The following is a 24,992-nucleotide window of genomic DNA, read 5'->3' on the forward strand; positions in this document are numbered from 1 at the left end:
CCCCCTGCAGTGGAAGCACAGAGTCTTAACCAGTGGACCACCAGGGAATTCCCTGTATAAGTTTTATTTATAAAATACAGCATGTAGAAAAACATCAGCAGTGTGCCTGTTGCCCATATTTTAGTATTTTAACATTTTATTAATATTTCTATTTGATATTTTTAAAAAAGTAAAGCGTTTCAATTATAGGTGAAGCACCCGTCTCCCATCCCATTTCCTCTCTTCCCAGGATAAAGCTCTCCCCTAAAGCCAGTGTGGGATCATTTGTGTTATGTTTTAACTAAACCCTTTATGTATTCGTATGTATGCGTTGTTTTTGAGTGTTTTAAAATCTTATGTAATGACACATTGTGGATATCTTTTTACAACTTCCCTTGCTTCATTATTATTACGTTTTTGAGATTTACGTATGTGGAAAATGTAGATCTAGTTTGTTGATTTTAATTGCCATTTTGTATTCCAGCCTATAAATAAACCAACAGGACTTTATCTGTTTCTGTGTAGATGCACAGCAAGGTGGAGTATGCCCAGCAGGCAGCTCTGTTTGCTCCCCAGCCCGTGAGGAAAGGCAGCACGAGCGCCACGTGGTCCTCCGGGGGAGTAGTGCCCGTTCACCTGTGTTCCTGTCGGCAGCATCCTGGTGCTCTTTTTTCCCCGTGATCTGATGGGTGTCTCAGTGATGTTGTAGTTTGTATTTTCTGCCTTTGAGTGTTGAGTCCGTTAACGTGATTCTCTCTGAGTTTAGACACTAATGATAAAACCGTATTTTTAAGCCAACCAGGATAGTCTACAGTGCAAACCTAGAGACCTTGAGAGTACACGAGGTAACAAGCCTGTGTCCAGGAGTTCAGTTTCAATTCTCCAGAATTCTGTGGTTCTTTGTTAATCAGACAACATAAGCACCATATTAGAATTTTTTGGCTTTCATCATCTGCTAAGATGAAATGTTTCCAGCAAGTTTCTGCCAGTGTTTGACTGATTATGAGGACTCTTCCAGTGATTGTAGTAGAACCCATCCCTCTGAGGGCTTCATCCATGTGCCTCAGGAACCGCTGGGACTGAGGCCTCGCTGGGTGTTCAAAGGGGAGGCTGGTCCTGTGCGGAAAGCTTCTGCGTCCAGAACTGGCGGTCAGAGGAGAGCACGAACGTGAGCCATCCCAGGAAAGGGGAGGAGGGAGGTGTACCATCACAGGGCCTGCCAGGCACTGCAGGAAGCAGCAGGTCAGGGTCTGATGAGAGCCCGCTTCCGGGTTCATAGACAGCGTCTTCTTGCTGTGTCATCACATGGTGGAAGGGCCTCTTTAATTGTTTTTAAAGTGTACAATTCATTTATTTTTAGTATACTCAAAGAGTTACACTGGCCATCACCCCAGCCAATTTTAGAACATTTTCATTATCCCAGTAGGAAACCCCCTTACCCATTGCATGTCTCTGCTCATGTCTCCCATACCCACCTCAGCCTTAGGTCACCACTGATCTACTTTCTGTCTCGATGGATTTGCCTGTTTTGGATTTTTCATATAAATATGTAGTAAGTCTGTTGCATATAAGCATGAGGTAACTGGCTTCTTTCACTTAGCGTGGTGTTTTCAAGGTTTATCCATGTTGCAGCATGTATCAGTACTTTGCTCCTTTTTATTGTTGAATAATATTCCACTGTAAGGATGGTCCACATTTCCTTTATCCATTCATCAGTCGGTGGACATTCGGTTTGCTTCCACTGTTTTGGCTGCTGCGACTGATGCGGCTGTGAACACTCGTGTCTAAGGTTTGTGTGGACATGTGCTTTCATCTCTCCTGCGTGTGGGATTGCTGGGTCGTATGGTAGCCCTGTGTGTCTCACTCTTTGAGGACCCGTCAGACTGCTTTCCAAAACGACCGCATCGTTTTGCATCCCACCAGTGCTGCACAGGGATTCCAGTTTCTCTCTGTCTTTTTGATTCTGGCCATCCTAGTGGGTGTGAAGTGCTGTCTCGCGGTTTTGATTTGCATTCCCCTGATGGCTAATTGATTTCAATTTTGGACATGAGTATTTTGTGCTACCTGAAAGCACACAGGTGGGGATGTTAGTAGGCAGTTTGGACTTGAGTCCGGAGCTCGGGAGAAAGAGCTGAGCACCGCACTTCGGAAACAGTGAGTTGCGTACGCAGTGCTTTTAGCCCCTGGGTGGATGGAACCAAGCAGAGAAAGTATGGAGGAAGAAAGCAGCTTAATCCCCAGTCTTGAGGAGCAGCAGTAATTTAAGGGCAGTGGAGGGAGTAGAGCCCGTGGCGGGGAAAGGGGACCCGGAGGAGATGGTGTCAGGGAGGCGAGGAAGGAGGGGACCAGAGTGTGCGACGCGTGAAACCAGGGCTGGAGCGGGACCTGCGGGTTCAGTGGTTGGGCAGCTGGTTCAGTAGGGGACGTGGGTTGAGGCCAGATGAAAGTATCAGTATGTCCAGGAGTGACTGGGATGTCAAGAGGGCTCAGCAAACGTAGACAACATTTTAAAGAAGTTTGGGAGGAGGGGAGGCCAGTGGGCGGGGTCCAGAGATATTTCATTTCTGATGCGACGGGAGCGTTGGAAATAGTAGAGCAGTGCGTGGCGGCAGTCTCCCCGGGGGGCAGAGGCAGTGGGAGGCCAGCCTCCCTTTGTAAGGCTGCGTCCTCCCACTGTCTTCTGTTCCCCTGTGAAGGCAGAGACCAGGCTGCCTGCACAGAGGCTGGAGCAGGTGATGGATTCAGGGTGGAGGGTGGAGAAGGTTTGCATAGGCGCCGTGGGGAATGCGGGGAGGTGGGAGAGGATTTCTGGGCCGCACAGGAGCGCCTCTTCAGGTGTGAGGCTTTCTTCTCCAGGGGAGCTCAACTGGTGGCGTCGGGGCAGGGAAGGTGGCTGGAGGGCAGCCCAGGCGATGGGAAGGGGAGGGGTGGAGGGCATCCCGGGGGGCGCGGGGAGCTCCGCGGTGCTCACCTTGCTTGCACCCCAAATTCTCTCGAGTCCTCACGGTGGAATCTCACTGGTGGATCCTGCAAAGTACAGGGTCACCTGCATGCCCGTCTGGTTGTTGCTGCGTCTGCGCTCACTTGGTTCCCGTGCGTCCGAAACGCCGTTCGATTGAGCTGCCATCTCAATGAATGAGACTTTCACTTGTACCGCTGGTATGTGTGCTTCTGAAAAACACTAAACTCTGCCCTTTCTATACAGTGTGAAACTGCAGCACAACAGGAATTTGCTGAAGAGCTTCAAAAGCGAGAACGTTTTCTGGCTGAGAGAGAAGAGCTGGTTTTCAGACATGAAAGTGCCTTGAATAAAATTAAAGGTGTCAAAGAAGAGGTTCTTACAAGGTTCCAGATCTTGAAGGAGGTAAGTGCATGGCGCTGACTTTAGCGTGCAGGGCCTTTCTCCTCTGGTTTGGGCTCCCTGCTCATTCGCATTTGCACATTTGCTCAGCCTCCCCGCCCTCACATTTTCTCCTGGGCCAGTTGAAGGTGGGTTGCAAAAATCAAGAGCCAACACCCTAAGTCCTTCTTCCGTGCTATGAATCGCCTCAGAATGAGGGTGCTCTCCACACCACTATTGAACAGGAAATGCGTGCTAATTATATAATTTAACTTAAAATACACAGTCTACGCTCACTTTCCCAGTGGGTCCCCAAATTGTCTTTTATTGCTTTTTGTTTTGTTCTCTGATCAAGGAACTAGACAAAATGCAGGCAAATCTCATTGGTTTCTCTGGATCTAGAGCAGTCCACGTCACCATTTTTGCTTTTTCTGAGGCTTTTCTTTGAAGACTTTTGGCCTGTAGTCTTAAAGAGTGTGTCTTATTCTGTATTTGCCTGATTGTTTCCTAATGTTTATATTCAGATTAAATGTTTTTATTGAGACTGTCAGGTAGGTGGTACGGTATTGTTCTTCGTTTCCTATCAAGAGATGGGTTACTATATGTGCAACTTATATAGAGGAGAATTTACTATTTGTTTTGAAAGCGCGTGCAGTCTCGCGATGGGCACCGTGATCAAGAAGAAGAGTAGTCCCGGCCCCCAGGGTTCCCACGTGCTCCTCGTAGCTATCCGTCCCCCCCCACCTCCCCGCACCCCCCAGCAAGTACCCCCCCCCACTTTGCTGTCACCCCGCAGGTTTCTGAGGCTCTTCCTCTCTCCAGTCCTTTTCTTGGGCGTCCTTCAGATTTGATCACAGGATCACAGTGTCTTCTTTCATTTCCATGTTGCAGTTGAGCTCGTCTAGAGAATTTTTTTATTTCTGGCATTTTAAAGTTCTAAATTTTCCTATTATTTTCAATTTTTCTCATGAGAATTTCTGTCTTTCCATTTGCATTCATTGGCATTTGGAATTCAGTTAAAAATCCCACCCCAGATCACCTAAGGGTTGGCATTTTTCTTGAAACCTAATCACATTTTTCTGGTTCTTTGTATATGCAGTGAGTTTGGGATTGTCTTCGGGACCTTTTGGATATTATTAATTTTGTATAGATTCTGGATCCTTTCATAACACTCTGGAGAATGCTGGTTGTATGTATTCATTTCTTAAGCAGTGAGCCCAGTGGGTTGAGGCTGAATGTTTTTTCACCGTGTGGACTGTGCCCCCCTCGCTCGGTTTCCAAAGCCTGTGCTGTTGCTCTGGAGCCTGTCATGCAGGCACCGCTGGGGGTTCTCAGCCTTTGCTGTGATGCTCTGGGTCTTTAAGGTGCCTACGCGCAGTGGGGCTGTTTTTAAACTAAACTCCTGTCTCTGCCCCTTTGCTCTGCTGCTTTCGCCGGCTCAGGGCTGATCCAGATTTGAGCACATTCCTTGGCTCCTGGGGTCCCCTCTTCCTGGTTTCCCAGCCCTGAAAAGCAGTTTCTCTCCCATTAGCAGTGTCTGGGGCCTGCCCTGGGGCAAGACTGCAAGGGAAAAGGAAACCCAGGAAACTTCAGCCCCTTGTTGGTTTCTTCTCCAGGTTTTCCCTCCTTTCTACTATTCCCTGCTTTTGTTTCCCTTTGACATTCCTTGGGTAGTTGCTTTTTGTGTTTTGTGTACGGTTTTTAGTTGTAATTAGTTGTAATCTGTAAGAGAGGCAGAGTGCAGTGGGCTTATCCCTCTGGAAATGGAACCCATGTCATACATTTTTAATCTCTTCTGGAGGTGGAAGATTTGTACAGTGAGAATGTTAATCTAATTTTTAAAATACATATAGTATTTGTGACCATATCCTAAGTTATTTAAGGAGTCATTTAATGTAATAATAAAGTTGCATAAAGCTAATTTTTTTCACAAGCTTGGATTTTTAAACAGGGCAAAAGAATGAATGCTTGGATTCTCAGCGCTCTCCATCCCAGTTTTAGCCTTGATTTTTTTCTCTTTGGATTTGTCTGTTTGGTACTTGTAATAAGTATAAAGCTAACTGCTTTATTTTAATGGAACCTAGATGATTACTCGAAAGAAGGAAATTAACTCAGTTTCTTGATTTCTTGTGGAAACTTGCTTGTTTTAATACATTATGCATAAATTTGAGAGTAAAAGGTGAAAGAAACTATATAAGTATTCACAATTTAAATCTAAAATTGCTCTCATTTATATGGAATTAGAGGGGAAATTGATTTTAATCATTATAAAACTGGTTAAGGAAAGTCGAATAGTTTGGGGCTCAGGAAATTTTATTATGTATTTACGTTTTTTGAGATGTACAATTTTAGCTAATTTATGAGAACAAGAAATTAGTTTGTTCTGTCTATGGAATATTTCTTCTACTCCACAAGGGTAATTTAAACCTTAAATTTTAATTCACAAAGCTATGAATAATTAACTAGTCTCTTGAAAAGGATCAGAAATCCTTCATTATTTTATCATTCCATGATGTCAAATAGAAATTATTTCAGTGTGTTTCTGTTGTGGATTTTTCTGAGCAGAAGCAGAAAGTAGCCTTATTGCTAATTAATTTATGTAATATGTTTTAATAGGTATTTAACATATGCTTTTAATGCTTTGTTATTAGTTTGGTTGATTATACAGTTTTTATAAATCATTTGCAATATTAGTCATTATGCTTAAATACACTGATTAAAGTCCGTGTGATTCAAGGAGTTTTAATTTTTAATTAATTTATGTTCAGTGGCATTAGTGACATGGAATCTGTATTTTTTCCCTCCTAGCAACATGATGCAGAAGTTGAGCACTTAACTGAAGTTCTTAAGGAAAGAAATAAAGAAAGCAGGAGGCTAAGGTCCTCTTTTGATGCATTGAAAGAATTGAATGATAGCTTTAAAAAACAGGTAAGACCTATTTTATCTATATTAGATTATAAGACATTCTTAGAACTATATAGATTAACAAATTGTAAGTCAAAATCTTAGAACATATTCTGGCTAGAGAAAACCTTGATTATCTTTATTTGTTACCTTTATTATAAAATACTTCCAAATATAAATAAAGTATTCTTAAGCCCTTGGTTTCTCATCATCTGTTCTGACAACCAGCTGAGATGTTTGACAACTTGAAATTTTTTAAACTATTAAGAACAATGACTAGATTAAAAACAAGCAAAAGAAAACCTGCTGACCTGGGTACTTTAGGCGCTTATTTGTAGCTTTGTGCTGTTCTTGCACCTGCTGTTACACACCACTCTTTATTTTTGGAGTGTCTGTGATGTGTTGATCCTGTGCTGGGGAGTGTGAGCTCATGTCCACTGTGTCACAGTGCACTGCCCTTATGTATGTAAGTGCTGTGGTTTACCGTGCTTAATAATACTCAAGTTGCACCAAATTCTTATGAGTTGTACTTTTTTTTTTTCACTTCCCTTTGCCAGTTTTTGCCTGAAAGATGTGGAAGTGAAGGGCTCTGTGGATGAGGGACAGGAGAGTGATTGTGTGTGTTCGTGGGGAGGGAAGCATAGATGAGCAGAAGCGGGTAAAGCTTGTCACTTTAGTGGTTAAGGCCTTGGGCTGGGGAACTTGGTGGATTCCAACATGTTGGTGATCTTGTACTCCGAGAGAGAACTGGGCTCCTGGAATCCCTTGGCTAGCTGTGTGTTCTTCACTACTTGTTACAGACTTTCCCCTTGGCAGTGATAACTAGGTCCCCCATTTCTCACTTGACCTGATGCTCTGGATTCTCTGAATCAGGTCTAACCTCCCACAATTAGTGTGTGACCTTGACTCACTGTTGTCTGGAAGCCTCCTTATCCTGGAGAGACTGCTTTTTCCCATCACAGTCTCAGGGAGCACTCTTTTTTGAGAAGGGTTTCTTTAACTGCTAGTATAGGTGCATTGTTGCCCATACCTGTCTCTTACGTGGATATAATCCTTGATAATCCTGCGTGTGTTTGATGAGTGCGTGGTGACGGGAAGTGTGTATTATTACGAGTTTGAACCTATTGATAGGAGTGGGGAAAGGTTGGAAAATTCACAAGAGAGGCATGTGGGACATAATGAAGAAGTTTAACACGGGAGTTCCAAAAGTAGTTAATAAGGCAAAAATGTAATATGTGAAGAGGTGATATCCAAAGCTGGTGAAAGATGCCAACCTGTAGATTCTAAGAAATTCTGTTAACCCTAAGCAGGGTAAATATTGAGGAAAACCATATAGGCACGCTATTTTAAGACACGAAGACTTTAGATAAAGATAAAATCAGAGAAAAATAAGACACCTTACCTTCAAAGAAGAAGCAGTAAGACTAATGGCTAACTTTTTTTTTTTTTAATTTATTTATTTTTGGTTACATTGGGTCTTCGTTGCTGCGCAGGCTTTCTCTAGTTGCGGCGAGCGGAGGCCACTCTTCCTTGCCGTGCGCGGGCTTCTCCCCGCGGTGGCCTCTCTTGCTGCAGAGCTTGGGCTCCAGGCGCGTGGGCTGCAGCAGTCGCGGCACGCGGGCTCAGTAGCTGTGGCTCGCGGGCCCCAGAGCGCAGGCTCAGCAGTTGTTGCGCACGAGCTCCGCGGCATGTGGGATCCTCCCAGACCAGGGCCCGAACCCGCGTCCCCTGCACCTGCAGGCGGACTCCCAACCACTGCACCACCAAGGAAGTCCCTAATGGTTAACTTTTAAGGAGGAAATATCATGTACCTTATTTACATAAACAGAAAAAGAGAAATGCTCCCTTTCTTGTTGTATGAGGCCAGCATAACCTTGAAACTAAACCTGTCAAGAACATTACAAGAAACAAAAAAATGCAAGCCAGTCTCCCATGAGTACAGATGCAAGAATTTTTAATATCAGCAAATTGAATCCAGAGGTACACAAAAAGTATAATACAACTCAGCGGACTTAGTCTAGGAATACAGGGTCGTTTATCATTTGAAAATTAACACATCATCTGATAAAAGGAGAAAAATCATATAATTCCTTGATTTAAAATTCAGCACCAACTCAAAGATAATAACTAGTAATAGAAGAGAACTTAATTCTCATAGAGTATCTACAAAAAAAAAAAAACCAACCAACTTGTGAATCACACTTAATGTAAGTTATTGAAATCTTTTCCCTTGAGATCAGAACAAGATAAAGGTGCTCACTGTTACTGTTTTGTTGAACTTTGTGCTGAAGTCCTGGTCAGTGCAGTGAAGAGAGGAAAGTCAGGGTTGGGAAGGAAGAAATAAGAATTATCCTCCGATGACATGATTATGCACAGATGTAGTAAGTATCCAAGTGAGCATACAGACAAGTTATTAGAATTAAACAAATTTAGGAGAATTTGGGGGTATAAGCTCAGTATATAAAATATCAAGTGTATTTCTGTATATCAACAATAATCAAGTAGTGAATGTTTATTGAAAGATACTGTGGGTAGTAGCATCAAAAAGCATTGGCTATCCAGGAATAAATCTAAAGAAAGATTATACACGTATAAAACGTGCATACTGAGGAGTGCAAAATGTTATTAAAAGCAACTAAAGAAGACCGAAATAAGTTGAAGGCTATGTTATGTTCAGGGATGAGAAGACTCAGTATGGTAAAGATGTCAGTTTTCCTAAATTAACATTTACTCCAATCCCAGTAATTCATTATGGTGATATTTAATGATTTGTACACTTTTCTGTACATACATCATAGTTCAATAAAAAGTTCAACTAAAAGACGTTTCCTATTAAAATGTATGCATGTAAGATGTTAGGAGACTTGCACATTTTTCATAGAATGAAGTAAACTTTCTTAGAAACTCTTAATGTTTTAGGACCAAATGGTGGTTTTAGCTGTGATCTTTAACCATGGATGCTACCTCTGTCTGTTATGTTGCTTGGTAACACAGACTAGATAAGATAGTACACTGGGAAAAACTTTAGTAGGAAATCGGCTTGAGGTTTCTATTGAAATATCTAATGTTTTCCTACTTTAGTTAAATGAAGTAAGTGAAGAAAACAGGAAGTTGGAGGTTCAAGCTAAAAGAGTTCAAGCTCGTTTAGATAATTTACAGGTAAGGTACCTGCTCTTCTCTTGAGACACAAGTGAAATTTAAAATGACTGCCTTTGGACTTTCTCACTTTTAATATAATTTTCCTTTAATTCACGGATATGTACTGTCACAGAGGAAGTATGAGTTTATGACAATACAGAGATTGAAAGGAAATCCCCACGCCGCTCACAAAGCAAAAAGTTTAAAACAGGAAAAAGTACCAGTTTCAAAACCTCATAAGGTATGATATGATTTCTCCATTGGAAAGCCAGGACATTTTTCTCTTCCTTTTTTTTTTTTTTTTTTTTTTTTTTTTTGTGGTACACGGGCCTCTCACTGTTGTGGCCTCTCCCGTTGCGGAGCACAGGCTCCAGACGCTCAGGCTCAGCAGCCATGGCTCACGGGCCCAGCCACTCCGCGGCATGTGGGATCTTCCCGGACCGGGGCATGAACCCGTGTCCCCTGCATCGGCAGGCGCACTCTCAACCACTGCGCCACCAGGGAAGCCCTCTCTTCCTTATTTTTTTTCCCTTTGGCAAACATTCTTCTTGGTGTGAAAGGATTCACTGTGATAATTTCTTTGTAGAAAAGTATCGCTATAGTATTTCAGATATGCTTTTGTTTGCAAAAACCAAAACATTTAGCTGCTAAGAATATTCATGTATAAGGCTTTCTGGGGACATGTGTTTTCATTCCTCTTGGAAATACAGCCAAGACTGGAATTTCTGGGTCATAAGGTAGAGGTATATTTAACTTTTGGGGCAACTGCCAGTTTTCCAAAGTGGTTGTACCATTCATACTCCTGCTAGCAATGTGTGTATGACAACTTTGCTAAAAAGTTTGCCCAAAAAACATTTGGTGTTTTCAGTCTTTTTCATTTTGACCTTTCCAGTGGGTGGGTAGTGATACCTCACTGGGCTTCAGTGGTTTTGATAAATGCTGTAGTTTTTCATAAAGTGAACTGGGTGGATGGCCCTGTTTAAGGACGGCAATGGGAGCCCCAGCAGCAGAGGCGGGAGCTGCCGTAGGACGGGCACCGTCTGGCCTGTGACGGGCCAGTGCAGATTGAGCAGGAGCTGCCGCGCTCCCAGCCCTGCGCCGGGGTCCACGCACAGGACCTCCTCGACAGAAGGCCGGGGACCTCGTCTGTCCGCAGGGCCAGGCCTGGGGGAGCTGCTTGTGCCGAGCTCTCGGGTCCCCCGCTTGGCGGTGCTTCGGGGTGTCAGCAGGGAGGTGCTGCAACTCTGGGCCGTGCTGCTGAGAGCACAGAGGACCCGGCCTGCGTCCCCTCAGGCACCTGCAGTGGGAGGTCAGCTCGGGGCGGGCTGTCGACGTGGGGCGGGGAGGGAGCCAAGCCCACAGCATCGCTGGCCCGGCCTCCGCATCTCATCCAGGAGGAGCACGGCGGCCACAGCAAGGGCGGCAGCACTGGCCGCATGGCTCTCCCGGGGGCTCCAGGCCCAGGGCCCCCTTCTGACCTGCAGGGACCCCTCCTGGGCCCCATGTTGCGCTCCCAACGGGGCTGCCCCAGCCTGTGGCCGCCCCACCTGCCCTCACCTCTACCAGGCCCCGGCTGTGCACAGAGGGTTTAGTGGTTGGAAAAGGTCATATTTAACTCCCCCAACCCCTTTTTCTTGTCATGGATGCTGGCTGTGAAAAAAATAATTTTTTAAAAATTAATTAATTAATTTTATTTTTGGCTGCATTGGGTCTTTGTTGTGCGCGCGGGCTTTCTCTAGTTGCGGCGAGCAGGGCCTACTCTTCGTTGCGGAGCACAGGCTTCTCATTGCGGTGGCTTCTCTTGTTGCGGAGCACAGGCTCTAGGCACGCGGGCTTCAGTAGTTGTGGCACGCAGGCTCAGTAGTTGTGACTCGCGGGCTCTAGAGCACAGGCTCAGTAGTTGTGGCGCACGGGCTTAGTTGCTCCGCGGCATGTGGGATCTTCCCAGACCAGGTCTCAAACCCGTGTCCCCTGCATTGGCAGGCAGATTCCCAACCACTGCGCCACCAAGGAAGTCCCATGAAAAAAATTTTTTAATTAAAAAATAATAATAGGGCTTCCCTGGTGGCGCAGTGGTTGGGAGTCTGCCTGCCAATGCAGGGGACACGGGTTCGAGCCCTGGTCTGGGAAGATCCCACATGCCGCGGGGCAACTGGGCCCGTGAGCCACAATTGCTGAGCCTGCGCGTCTGGAGCCTGTGCTCCCCAACAGGAAAGGGCGCGATAGTGGGAGGCCCGCGCACTGCGATGGAGAGTGGCCCCCGCTTGCCGCGGCTGGAGAGAGCCCTCGCACAGAGGCGGGGACCCAACACAGCCATAAATAAATAAATAAATAAATTAAAAAAATAATAATAATAAAGTAAATTGGAAAAAGTGGATATTTATACTCAGGTTAGTCAAGATGATTGCAGTTTTCATCAAAAGTTCCTATTTGAAGAAAATTGAGAAGGTTAAAAGTGACTCTTGGTCAGAATAGTATAACTTTGTTTTCATTCATCTGATGCTGTTTTTGTGGATTGCTGTCTGCTTAATTTTGCCTTTTTATTAATTTGCTTTTGTTTTTCTCTGTCTAAAATTAAATCTAGCATAGTTCCTGTTTAAGGAACATGTGTGATAAATGTTGAATTAAATTGACTAAAAGTGATTTGAAGGAACACGGAAATCAGTTTAGTTGAATTTATAATTTTTTTATGGCAGTTTGTTCTTATTTTCCTCCCATTTTGGTAGACTCTCAGAGAACAGGATTTCCAGGAAAAAGTTTTCATACCCTATTTATAGAATGTTACAGTGTAAAGGAAAACAACTTTTTTAAAAGGGAAAAAGAAGATATCAAGTTTCATGGTGGAAATTGTTTAGCTTTTGAGACCTTTAAATTTTTTAAAATCTATTAGTTATGGTGTTCATGCTCTTGAGTTAAGGCCAATTTTACTCTTCTCCATTATCAAACTTGGGTACAGAATTTTAATGAGAATTCTCTCTTTTGGTTATAAGGTGCAGTTCTTTCAATTTCCTTGTTATGGTGGGTTTCTCCCCTTCTGTCAGCCAGCATTTAACATGTTTCTAATATTAATTAGAGATATTTGATTTGTAATTTCTTTCATTTGGAGAAGCTTTGTCATCCAGTACATGTTTTAGTGTTTTAGATAAATTATGCCATAATCACTTACCAAATTTAAAACTTGCCTTTGAAGTTTTAGGAGGCTGTGAATTGAAAGAAGTGCTTGATTTAGTTTTTTTGCATATAGGTACCACTTAATGGACAAGTTTATGAACTTTTAACTGTCTTCATGGACTGGATTTCGGATCATCACCTTAGCAAACTGAAACATGAAGAATCTGGAATGGATGGTGAAAAGGCACTACCCACATTTGCTTCTCAGAGAAATGATATTCAGGAGAAGTGTGTGAAGGTTTGTTTTTTAATTTGAAATATATGACTCAGTAGACACAAAGATTGAAAAAGTGGTACATTTTACAAGAGAAAAAATATTGAAAGTGTTTTTGATAGAAAGTTGATTATACCAATAGTTCTAAAAAGATTCATTTCAGACTTAATTCAAATTAATTCATACTTATATTTTTTGGAACATGATGGGAATTTTTTTTTTTTTTTTTTTTTTTTTTTTTTGCGGTATGTGGGCCTTGCGCTGTTGTGGCCTCTCCCGTTGCGGAGCACAGGCTCCGGACGCGCAGGCTCAACGGCCACGGCTCACGGGCCCAGCCGATCCGCGGCATGTGGGATCTTCCCGGACTGGGGCACGAACCCGTGTCCCCTGCATCGGCAGGCGGGCTCTCAACCACTGTGCCACCAGGGAAGCCCGGGAATTTCTTTTTAAAAGCAGACCAGAAATTGAAAACCTACTCCAAAAATGGCAAAATAATTGTGTGTTAGAATTAGGCGGATAATCAGTGATAGGAACAATTCCTGATACACATCATTTTAGGATTCAAATCCCACTAAAATAATTTTATTTTGCCTTTTGTCTTGAAGGGTTAAATAGTATTTTCAAGGGGCTTCTCATTAACAAAGAGAAATGACGATTTTCTTAAATTACAGACATTAATTTAGATATTGATACTCAGGATTTCCAGTCAGTATAAATTGTCATTAGAGACTGACGGTTGCATTCTACAAGAAATACTTTAAAACTCTGAAGAGTGGATATCTAAAGTTGTTTGGTTTAACGAATTATTAAATACAGGCCAGGGTTTCGTTTGAGGAAATTATTTCCGGTTTTCATCCTTACCTAAAAAGTTTCTTCTAAATGCTTTCTGTGCTCGGCAGGATAATGGCCCCGGAGATGTTCATAACCTAAGCCCTGGAACCTGTCAGTGTGTCACATTTACATGGAAAAAGTAAATTAAGGTTACTAATCAGCTGACCCTCAAGTAGAGATTAATCAGGATGATCTGGGTGGGTCCAGTAATCACGTGAGCACTTCAGGCCAGACAAAAGAGGCAGAAGAGTAGGTGAGACACTCAGACACTCAGTGCATCCTCAGTGGCTTTGAAGATGAGGAAGAGGGTCATTAACCAAGGAATGCAAGCTGCTTCTAGAAGCTAGGAGTTACCTTCTGCTGACAGCCAGCAAGGAAATGAGGACCTCCATCCTACAACCACAGCCCAAAGGAGCAAAACAGGGATCCTTCCCAGCCTCCAGGGAGGAACTCAGCTCTGCCCACACCTTGATTTTACCTGGTTGAGACTCAGTCACACTTCTGACCTGCAGAATTGTGAGATAATAGATTTGTGTTCTTTAAACCAGTAAGATTGTGGTAACTTGTTACGGCAGGAATGGGAAACAAATACATCTTCGTTTAGAATTTGTCTCTTTTAGCATCTGCATCAACTATTCTGTCTATATCTAACCACACTTTAGAAGTAGCTGCTAATTAGGAAGGCCTCCAGTATTAAAGTTTTGTATAGAAATATCATTTGTTAGAGCTAGATGCAATAGGGCAGCCCTAGGATTTTAAGGCTAACAATCGATAATTTTAGCAAATGGAATATGGGTCATGTAATATTCTGTTTTCACATCAGATTAATGGCATAAGAGGAGAATGATGAGCACACATTTGGCACAGGATTCTTGTCATCATCCTTAAGTGAGGATCGTTACTTATTAACTTATTCTGGATTTACAGTTTTTGTTGAGCCTAGATCTTTAACTAAAATATTTTTAATATATGGTCCCTGGTATATTAGTAAAGGTAGAATAATGTTAAAACTTATTAATAGCCTTCTTAACAGAATAAGAGACAGATAAATAGTACCAAACTAATGAATTACTTAGCTGAATATACTTGTAGCCAACAGAAGCAACTATTCAGATCTTTTTAGGAGTATGTACAATTTGTGATTTTAAAATAATGAAGCCTTTTTTCTGACAGCATGTATTGAATCACTTTGATGACTCCTTTATTTATTTATTTATTTATTTATTTATTTATTTATTTATTTATTTTATTTTATTTTATTTATTTTTTTTTTTTGCAGTACGCGAGCCTCTCACTGTTTTGGTCCCTGCCGTTGCGGAGCACAGGCTCCGGATGCGCAGGCTCAGCGGCCATGGCTCACGGGCCCAGCCACTCCGCAGCATGTGGGATCTTCCCAGACCGGGGCACGAACCCGTGTCCCCTGCATCGGCAGGCGGACTCTCAACCACTGTGCCACCAGGGAGGCCCCATTTTTTTTTTTTTTAACTTTTATGCTTCAGAGTATACTATCGTGAGAGTCAAAGGCAACCCAATGAATGGAAAAAATATTTTTCAAATTAGATCTGATAAGGGACTTCCATCTTGAGTATTTAAACAAAAAGACTTTACAACTTAGTAATTAAAGACACCGTAATTGAAAATGCTCAGTGCATCTGAATAGACGGTTCTCTAACACCCAAATGGTCGATAAGCACGTCAAAGGATGCTCAGCAACGTTAGTAATTTGGGGAATGGAAGTCAGAGTCACTTTGTTTTGTGACTTCACACCCCCTGGGATGGCTAAAATTAAAATGCCAGGTAATCTTAAGCATTGGCCAAGATGTGAAGAAATCGGAACTCTCATGCGCTGCTGGTGAAAATGTAAAAAGGTGTAGTAGGAACTTTGGAAAATAGCCTGGCAGTTCCTGAGAAGATTAAACGTGGATTTACCAAACGAGTCAGCAGTTCCACTCTGAGGTGTGTACTCAAGAGAAATGCAGACGTGTGCGCACATAGATTCATATGTGAATGTTCGTGGCAACATGACGCACGATAGCCAACACGTGGAGACAACCCAGATGCCCATCAGCTGACAGATGGCTCAATAAAATGGTGTATGTAGATTGTGGAATATCATTTGGTGGTAAAAGGGGTTGATGTATCCATGCATACTACAACATGAGTGAATTTTGAAAATATTGTAAGTGAAAGAAGCAAGTCACCAAAGACCACATATTGTGTGATTCCATTTATATGAAAATCCTGGAACCGTGTAAATCATTGTAGAGGAAGTAGCCAGGTAGTTGTGAGGACTGGATGCTGAGATGCCTGCTAATGGTTAGGGTTCTTGGGGGGGAGGGTGATGGAAATGTTCTCAAACGGATTCTCACGATGGTTTCACAACTCGCTGAATATACTAAAAATCACTGAATTGTACAGTTTACATGGGTGACTCATATGGTGTGTGAATTATATCTCACTAAAACGATTACCAGAAAATTCACCACCACCACCGTGAAAGACAGGAAAGACACCAGGCCAACACGAGGTGCTCTTGCTCTTGGTGTTCCCTGGGTCCTTAGACCTGGGACACTCTGCTTCCTCCCCCTCCCCTCGCTTCCCCTCCCCAGCTTCATGCTGGTAACCTAGTGAACTTACGGAATATCTCACACTTCTAATTTTCCTGCGTGCTTCCTTGTGTTATGTACCTTGTTTGTGACAGAAACACTTTATACATAGTTCTGTGTACTTTATCTTGTATGCTTATGTGTGGTCCCAGTTGAAAGATTTCTCTCTGCAACGAAAGACTTTCCTTCCTTACCAGTTTTAAATACTGTAATTTAAGGGCGGGGGAATTCAGAATACAAAATGTTCCTGTGATTATGACCTTAACAGAGTAGGTGGTTATCAAATTCTGTTCATCCACAAAAGTACTCAATTTCGAGTGTCTATAAGTTTTCAGTTTTAATTGAAATTTCATTCTAGAAAATAACTAAGACTAGGAGGAAATTAATGAAGAGCTTTCAGGAGAAAATAGCGTCAGGTTTATGCTTTGAAAGGGTCGTGTCTCCTGTGATGCGGCAAGAGGGTCGAAGAGATGCAAGGGTGGGTCTGGAGGACACTTAGGAAACGCACTTAGGAAACGCAGGTGGTTCAGGGGAAGGACGGTGTGGCTGTGAGCTGGAAATGGGCCGTCTAGAGAATGTTCAGGGGGGAAGATTGACGAGACTTGGTGATGGATCCTGTATAAAAGGTGGGCTCTCAGGGTTGGCGCCCAGGCTCCTGACTTTGCCCCGGGATGAACGTTGGTCGCATTCACTGCGAGTAGGGAACACTACACGAGATCTGGGTTTGAGCCTCCACTGTTGGTAAGTGAGTTTTAGATGAGTTGAGTTGCAGACACCGGAGTACGTGTGCGTCTGTGGGTGTGGGTGTAGGTGTGGCTCCAGGGGCTGGGGCTCTGCGGAGAGGCCGGAGCTGGGCGTGTGGATGTGGGGGTTGTGAGTCCGGACTGGCTAGCGCTGAGTCAAGGAACTCCGGTATTTAATGGTCAGGTGAGTGAGGACCAGCCGGCAGGAGAGAATGGTAGTGGCCCGAGAAGTAGAGGAGAGCTGGGTGTCGCGGGAGAAGTTGGTGACACAGAAGCCGGGGTCGGGGGGGGGGGGGGGCGGTATTTCCAGAGGAGAACGTAGGTCATATATGTCCTTCCAGACTCAGAGGTTTATCTTTATACCTTATTTATCACATCTGGGGTCCAATTACATATGGTTTTATATCCTAGCTTTTATTATTATTATTTTTTAAAACTTTCTTGCCATTTTTTTTTTACATCTTTATTGGAGTATAATTGCTTTACAATGGTGTGTTAGTTTCTGCTTTATAACAAAGTGACTCAGTTATACATATACATATGTTCCCATATCTCTTCCCTCTTGCATCTCCCTCCCTCCCACCCTCCCTATCCCACCCCTGTAGGCGGTCACAAGGCACCTAGCTGATCTCCCTGTGCTATGCGGCTGCTTCCCACTAGCTGTCTCTTTTACGTTTGGTAGTGTATATATGTCCATGCCACTCTCTCGCTTTGTCCCAGCTTACCCTTCCCCCTCCCCATATCCTCAAGTCTGTTCTCTAGTAGGCCTGTGTCTTTATTCCCATCTTACCCCTAGGTTCTTCATGACATTTTTTTTTTCTTAGATTCCATATATATGTGTTAGCATACGGTATTTGTCTTTCTCTTTCTGACTTACTTCACTCTGTATGACAGACTCTAGGTCCATCCACCTCACTACAAATAACTCAATTTAAAAACCCTGCAGAAAGTAGGCATAGAGGGAACTTTCCTCAACATAATAAAAGGCCATATATGGCAAACCCACAGCCAGCATCGTCCTCAATGGTGAAAAACTGAAACCATTTCCACTAAGATCAGGAACAAGACAAGGTTGCCCACTCTCACCACTCTTATTCAACATAGTTTTGGAAGTTTTAGCCACAGCAATCAGAGAAGAAAAGGAAATAAAGGGAATCCAAATCGGAAAAGAAGAAGTAAAGCTGTCACTGTTTGCAGATGACATGATACTATACATAGAGAATCCTAAAGATGCTACCAGAAAACTACTAGAGCTAATCAATGAATTTGGTAAAGTAGCAGGATACAAAATAATGCACAGAAATCTCTGGCATTCCTATACACTAATGATGAAAAATCTGAAAGTGAAATCAAGAAAACACTCCCATTTACCATTGCAACAAGAAGAATAAAATACCTAGGAATAAACCTACCTAAGGAGACAAAAGACCTGTATGCAGAAAATTATGACACTGATGAAAGAAATTAAAGATGATACAAATAGGGCTTCCCTGGTGGCGCAGTGGTTGAGAGTCTGCCTGCCAATGCAGGGGACACAGGTTCGTGCCCCAGTCTAGGAAGATCCCACATGCCGCGGAGCGGCTAGGCCCGTGAGCCATGGCCACTGAGCCTGTGCGTCTGGAGCCTGTGCTCTGCAATGGGAGAGGCCACAGCAGTGAGAGGCCCGCGTACCACAAAAAAAAAAAAAAAAAAAAAAAAAAAGATGATACAAATAGATGGAGAGATATACCATGTTCTTGGATTGGAGGAATCAACATTGTGAAAATGACTCTACTACCCAAAGCAATCTACAGATTCAATGCAATCCCTATTCAAACTACCACTGGCATTTTTCACAGAACTAGAATGTATCACTATGGTCTTAATCTTTCAGCAAAATGACATACTGTTGAAGCAGCGTTCATAAATACCTTTTTTAAAGATTTGCATTATTTTTATAAGTTGACATTAAGATATTTATGAAAGACAGACATGTAAAGAGGAAAGTAAATATCATTCCAGTTACTGAAATCTCACTGTTAATATATTTTAAAAACATCTTTTCTTATCTCTTTTTCAATATAAATTCATACAGACATTTTATATAAGTGGAATCTTATTACACTTTTTGTAACCTGCTTTTATAACCTCAGAATATGCCATGGGAATAAATATAGATGCCATTATCATTTTTAATGGTTATATGTGCACCATAAGTTTATTTAACCATTTAAGATTCAGAGTGTGTTTTTATAGGTTAATCTTAAAATCCTAGATGTGCCATTGCTGGGTCAAGGGAATAGATATGTAATGTTTCAAATACATATTTCCTTATTGTATTACATATGGTTTTAAAGTGAAGATTTTTTGTTAGAGAACTTTTTTTTCTTTTGGAAAAAGATAATTTTTGGAAAATTGTGATAATTGATTTCAGACATCTAAAAATAGTGTGTGTTTGTATTTTCCATCCTTTTATCTTTAGCTTTTGCCTGTGATGACAGAGCAGCTACAGTGGATGCCTTTTGTGAATGCCAAGCTTCACGAGCCTTTTGTAAAGTTTATTTATTGGTCTCTAAGGCAGCTGGATGCTGGAACACAGGTAATTGGTGAATGGGAGTCTATCTGCAAGTAAAATCCTGTTGCTCTTGATCTTACTCTTTCACAGCTTTCCCCACATGTCCTGTTCTGTTTCGGGACTTTTCCTCGCCTCCCTTTCTTTGTTCACCACTTTCTCTTCTTTCCCCTTTTACTATTCTATTTCTCAATGCTGTAGATCGGATTCAGGGTGTAACATTGTTTTTGAGTTTCAGAATTGTGTAATAAGGAGTTTCACTGTATTAGGTTATTGCTGAAACCAACTGCCCCCCCCGTGCCTCATTATTTATTTTATAGTTTTTCATATTCTTCTGAAGGTAACAGAAATTGGTTTTTTGTCTTTATGCCAGTAAACACACACTAGCTAAATGGAACAGTGATTATTAGGATAACCTAATCAAAGGGGGAAAATTATTCCAGCATCTTATAAAATGAAGGGTAGGTATTACCAGCTCATGTAAGGGTTATTTAATCTAAATATGACGTGCATATATAACCAATCATGCTGTGAGTTGTAGTAGGTTTGTAAAATGTTACTTCCCCAGTTAGTGTTGATAAATGCTGTTACAGCTTTCATTTGGTTAAAAATGGAGAAAAACAGATTAGTGCTCGAGTAGCTCACTCTTGGTCCTGTGGAGCTCAGGAAGCACATGGCTAAACTGCTAAGTGCAGGACTGGTGGTTAAGTAGTGGGATGGTTGAGGTTTAGGGAAAATGTCTTTCTGAGGATTTCCTAAATATTTTGCCTTCATGGCACACATGAGCGAGTACGTGAGCATGTGTGTGCGTGCACACGTGCACACACATACATAACATACACACAGTTGACCTTAACTGTGTGTCTCACCAGAGTTATATAAATTATCTGATCTGTTAATGTCACTGTTGACTTTGCTGTTCACGTGATGGTTTCTGAGAAAGGTTGGCTGCATGCTTGCTTTCAGCCGCAAAAGCCTAGACTCACAGAATTGAGTGGAACTTTGTTTTATCTTCCTTCCAGAGGAGTCTTCTCATTTTTCTTCAGATAATTTGTACTCTCTTCTTGTCTTCAGATCTCCACTCAGCACCACTCTGTGTGCACTGCCAGCCTGCACCCACTTTCTAGTGAAAAGTAGCATTCTTGCCACTCTCCCATTCGTTTGCTCAACATTTACTGATGGGTTTTTAACATTTTAGTTTGAACAGTTGTCTAATTGCAAGTACTTTTTTAAAAATTAAGCTTTTTATTTTGAGACAGTTGTAGATTCACTTGTATTCATAAGAAATAATAGAACGATCACTTGTTTCCACTCCCCCAAAGGTGACATACTCCAAAACTAGTTGCAGCACCACAACCATGATACCGACATGGCTACAGTCAAGGTAACAGAACAGCTTCATCACCATGAAGGTTTCTTATGTTGCTTTTTAAATATATAGACTTTATTTTTTAGAGCGAATTTAGGCTCACAGCAAAATGGAGCACAGAGAGTTCCCGTAACCCCTGCCCCACACATGCACAGCCTCCCCACTACCAGCGTCCCACCAGATGGGACCTTCGTCACAGTCAGCGGACCTGCACGTGCACGTCACCATCACCCACAGTGTGAGGTTCACATCAGGGTCACTCTCGGTGTTGTACGTTCTCTGGGTTTTGACAGATGTATCAGGGCCTGTAACCGTCATTGTAGTATCATACAGAATAATTTGATACAAAAAATCCTTTGCCCTAAAAATCCTCTGTGTTGTGCCTATTCTTGCCCTCCCCCCAGCCCCTGACTCCCGGAAACCACCAGTCCATTTACTGTCTGCAGAGTTACGCCTTTTCCAGAATGTCATAGAGCTGGAATCATACAGTGTGTACCCTTTTCAGATTGGCTTCTTTCACCTAGTCATACGTATTTAGGGTTCCTCCCTGTCTTTTCATGGTTTGATAACCCTCTTCTGTTTAGCCCTAAATAATATTCCATCGCCTGGATAGGCCACAGTCTATGCATCCGTCACCTACTGACAGATGTGTTGGGACATCTGTCAAGTCCTGTCAGTTATGAATAAACTTGCTATCACAGCCATGTGCAGGTGTTTGTGTGGACATAAGTTTTCACCTCCTTTGGGTAAATACCAAGGAGCATGATTATTTGATAGTATGGTAAGAATATACTTTTTTTTTTTTTTTTTTTAAGAAACTACAAACTGTCTTCCGAAGTGGCTCGCTATTCTGCATTCCCACCAGCAGTGAGGAGAGTTCCTGTTGCTCCACATCCTCACCAGCATTCAGTGTTGTTTGTGTTCTGGGTTTTGGCCCTTCTAATAGTGTGTAGCAGTATCTCCCAGTGGTTTTAATTTGTGTCTCCCTGGTGACGTATGATGTGGAGCATCTTATGTTTGCCTGACGTCTGTATATCTTCTTTGGTGAGGTGTCCAGGTCCTTTGCGCACTTTTAAATTGGGTTATGTATTCTCTTATTGCTGAGTTTTTAGAATTCTTTGTATATTTGGATAACAGTCTTGTATCATATGTGTCTTTTGCAGGTATTTTCTCCTAGGGTCTACCTCCTAGCCTAGGTATTTCTCTGTGGCTTGTCTACTCATTCTCTTGACCAGTGCCTTTCACAGAGCAAGAGTTTTTAATTTTAATGAAGTCCAGCTTATCAAGTATTTTTCACGGATCGTGCCTTTGGTGTTGTATCTAAAAAGTGATCACCGTACCCAAGGGGTTGTTATACCCTCTTGGAGAATTGACCCCTTCATCACTATGCGATGCCCCTCCTTTCCCTGGTAACTTTCCCTGCTTTGAAGCCTGTTTTCTCTGCAATTAAGATTTCACAGCTGTTCCAGCTTTCTTGTGATTACTGTCAGCATGGTATATCTTTATCCATTTGTTGAATACTTTTAATCTGTATGTGTCTTTAGATTTAAAGTGGGTTTCTTGTAGACAGTGTACAGGGATCTTCTATTACAGTCTCTTGTAATTGGTGTGTTTTGACTATTGTTATTTAGAGTGATTATTGATACTGTTCGGTTAATATTTACCCTAGTTGTCAGTTTTCTGTTTGTTGACATTGTTCTTTGTTCGTCTACTCTTTTCCTTTCTTTGGTGGCTTTAACTGGACATCTGATAGTCTACTTTCTATCCTTTTTAGCATGTCATTTGTACTACTTTTTAAACTTTTTTTAGTGGTTGAGTACCTTATTAGAACAAAATATTCCAAATTCTTTCCTTCTGTGTTTTATTCCTTTGTATCATTGCTGTCATTCATTACCCCTATACATAAGCACACACACGTGTGTATATATGTTATACACACATGCACATATAAACACACATGCATACATAATCGAATACATTGTTGCTATTATTTTCAACAAACTGTTATCTGTTAGACCAATTAAGAATAAGAAAAATAAGTGTTTTTATTTTACCTGCACTTCTTCCTTCCCTAATGCTCTTACTTTATGTACATCCAAGTTCCCCAAGATACATAATTTCCTTCTCTCTAAAGAATAGTATTTCTTGCAAGTTAGTATTTCTTGCAAGACAGGTCTACTGGTTACAAATTCTTTCAATTTTTGTTGATCTGAGAAAATCTTTATTTCCACTTCATTTCTGGTGGATAATTTTGCAGTATATAGAATTCTAAGTTGGTGGGTTTTTTCCCTCAACACTTTAAATATTTCCTTCTGCTCTCTTCGTGCTTATGTGGTTTTTGAAGAGAAACTCAGTGTAATTCTTATCTTTGCTCTGCTATAGGTGAGCTGTTTTTTCCTCTGGCTTCTATTAGGATTCTTTTCATTAGCTTTTCTTTTCTTTCTTTCTTCCAGCTGCGCGACATGTGGGATCTTACTTCCCCCACCAGGGATTGAACCTGTGCCCACTGCGGTGGAAGTGCAGAGTCTTAACCACTGCATCACCAGGGAAGTCCCTAGCTTTTTTTTTTTTTTTTTTGGCAGTACGCGGTCCTCTCACTGTTGTGGCCTCTCCCGTTGCGGAGCACAGGCTCCGGACGCTCAGGCTCAGTGGCCATGGCTCATGGGCCCAGCCACTCCACGGCATGTGGGATCTTCCCGGACCGGGGCATGAACCCACGTCCCCTGCATCAGCAGGCGCACTCTCAACCACTGTGCCACCAGGGAAGCCCCCTAGCTTTTATTTTCTGTAGTTTATGATACACTTTGGTGTAGTGTTTTGTTTTCTTTTTTCTTTTGCTACTATCCTACTTGGTGTTCTCTGAGCTTCTTTGTTCTGTGTTTTTGTTTCTGACATTAATTTGAAGGAGATTCTTGAGTCATTATTGCTTCAAGTATTTCTTACGTTTCTTTTTCTCTTTTTCTTCTGGTATTCCCATTACCTGTATGTCACACCTTTTGTAGTTGTCCCATAATTTTTGTATATTCTGTTCCATTTTTTCAGTCTTTTTTTTTTCTCTTTGCTTTTTTTCTTTTTTTTTGGCAGGGGTGGCTGCGTTGGGTCTTCGTTGCTGCACACGGGCTTTCTCTAGTTGCAGTGAGCAGTGTCTGCTCTGTTGCAGTGCGAGTGCTTCTCATTGTGGTCGCTTCTCGTTGCGGAGCACAGGCTCTGGGCGCGTGAGCTTCTGTAGTTGTGGCACACGGGCTCAGTAGTTGTGGCTCGCGGGCTCTAGAGCACAGGCTCAGTAGTTGTGGCACACGGGCTTAGTTGCTCCACAGCATGTGGGATCTTTCTGGACCAGGGCTCAAACCCGTGTCCCCTGCATTGGCAGGCAGATTCTTAACCACTGTGCCACCAGGGAAGTCCCTCTCTTTGCTTTTTAGTTTCTGAAGTTTCTGTAGAAGGTATCATCAAGCTCAGAGATTGTTTCTGGAGCCCCGTAGATTCCACTAATGATCCCAGCAAAGCTGTTCTCCATTCTCAGTGGTTTTCATCTCTAGTGTTCCTTTTGGTTCTTTCTCAGAATTTCATCTCTCTGCCTATTTTATCCGTCTATTTTTTTATGTTGTCTCCTTTTTCCATTAGAGCTCTTGGCATGTTAATCATAGTTGTTTTAAATTCCCAGGCTGATTATTCCAACATTCCTACCATATTTGGGTCTGATTCTGTTGCTTGCTCTGGCTTTTCAAACTGTGTTTTGCCTTTTGGTGTGCCTTGTCATTCTTTCTTGCTACCGGGACATGCTGTACTGTGCACCGGTGCTGCTGCAAATAGGCCTTTAGTGCTGTGGTGGCAGGTGTCTGGAGGAGGAGTGCTCTGTGGCTGTGTGATCAAGTCTCAGTCTTCCAGGGAGCGCGTGTCCCTGGCCTGTGAACTTCACAGGTGCTTCTCGGGTCTTCTGCCCCTGAGGTGGGGCAGGAGCGTAGAGTTCACTGGAGTTGGGTGTCAGTTCCCTTCCCCTAGGCTGATTGGACTCTGATAAAACTCCAGTAGGTTAGGCTCTGATAAAGTAGTTTTTCTCGAGGACAAATCTAACACTGGACAGTGTTACCATTTTTGCTTCAGCTGTCAAACATGACCTCAAGATGAGCAGGGAAGTCTGTCTGT

General features: G+C 42.5%; 1 protein-coding gene across 4 annotated transcripts in view; it reads left to right on the forward strand.

The window, feature by feature from the left end:
• Positions 1-24,992, forward strand: part of CCDC138 (coiled-coil domain containing 138) — a gene marked incomplete at its 5' end in the record, with an annotated part of 54,954 nt that overhangs the window by 7,253 nt on the left and 22,709 nt on the right. For 2 of the 4 annotated variants that reach the window (XM_081253770.1, XM_081253771.1), the window contains 6 exons: positions 3,185-3,343; positions 6,128-6,247; positions 9,305-9,382; positions 9,495-9,602; positions 12,606-12,770; positions 19,388-19,504. In XM_081253770.1, the coding sequence (XP_081109896.1) occupies positions 3,185-3,343; positions 6,128-6,247; positions 9,305-9,382; positions 9,495-9,602; positions 12,606-12,770; positions 19,388-19,504 (747 nt within the window). The remainder of the gene's footprint in view (positions 1-3,184; positions 3,344-6,127; positions 6,248-9,304; positions 9,383-9,494; positions 9,603-12,605; positions 12,771-19,387; positions 19,505-24,992) is intronic. The other 2 variants (XM_081253772.1, XM_081253773.1) reach the window with 2 other exon arrangements.

This window comes from Mesoplodon bidens (genome assembly GCF_964165515.1).
Source record: "Mesoplodon bidens genome assembly, chromosome: 14".
In the NCBI taxonomy this organism is placed as follows: Eukaryota; Metazoa; Chordata; class Mammalia; order Artiodactyla; family Ziphiidae; genus Mesoplodon; species Mesoplodon bidens.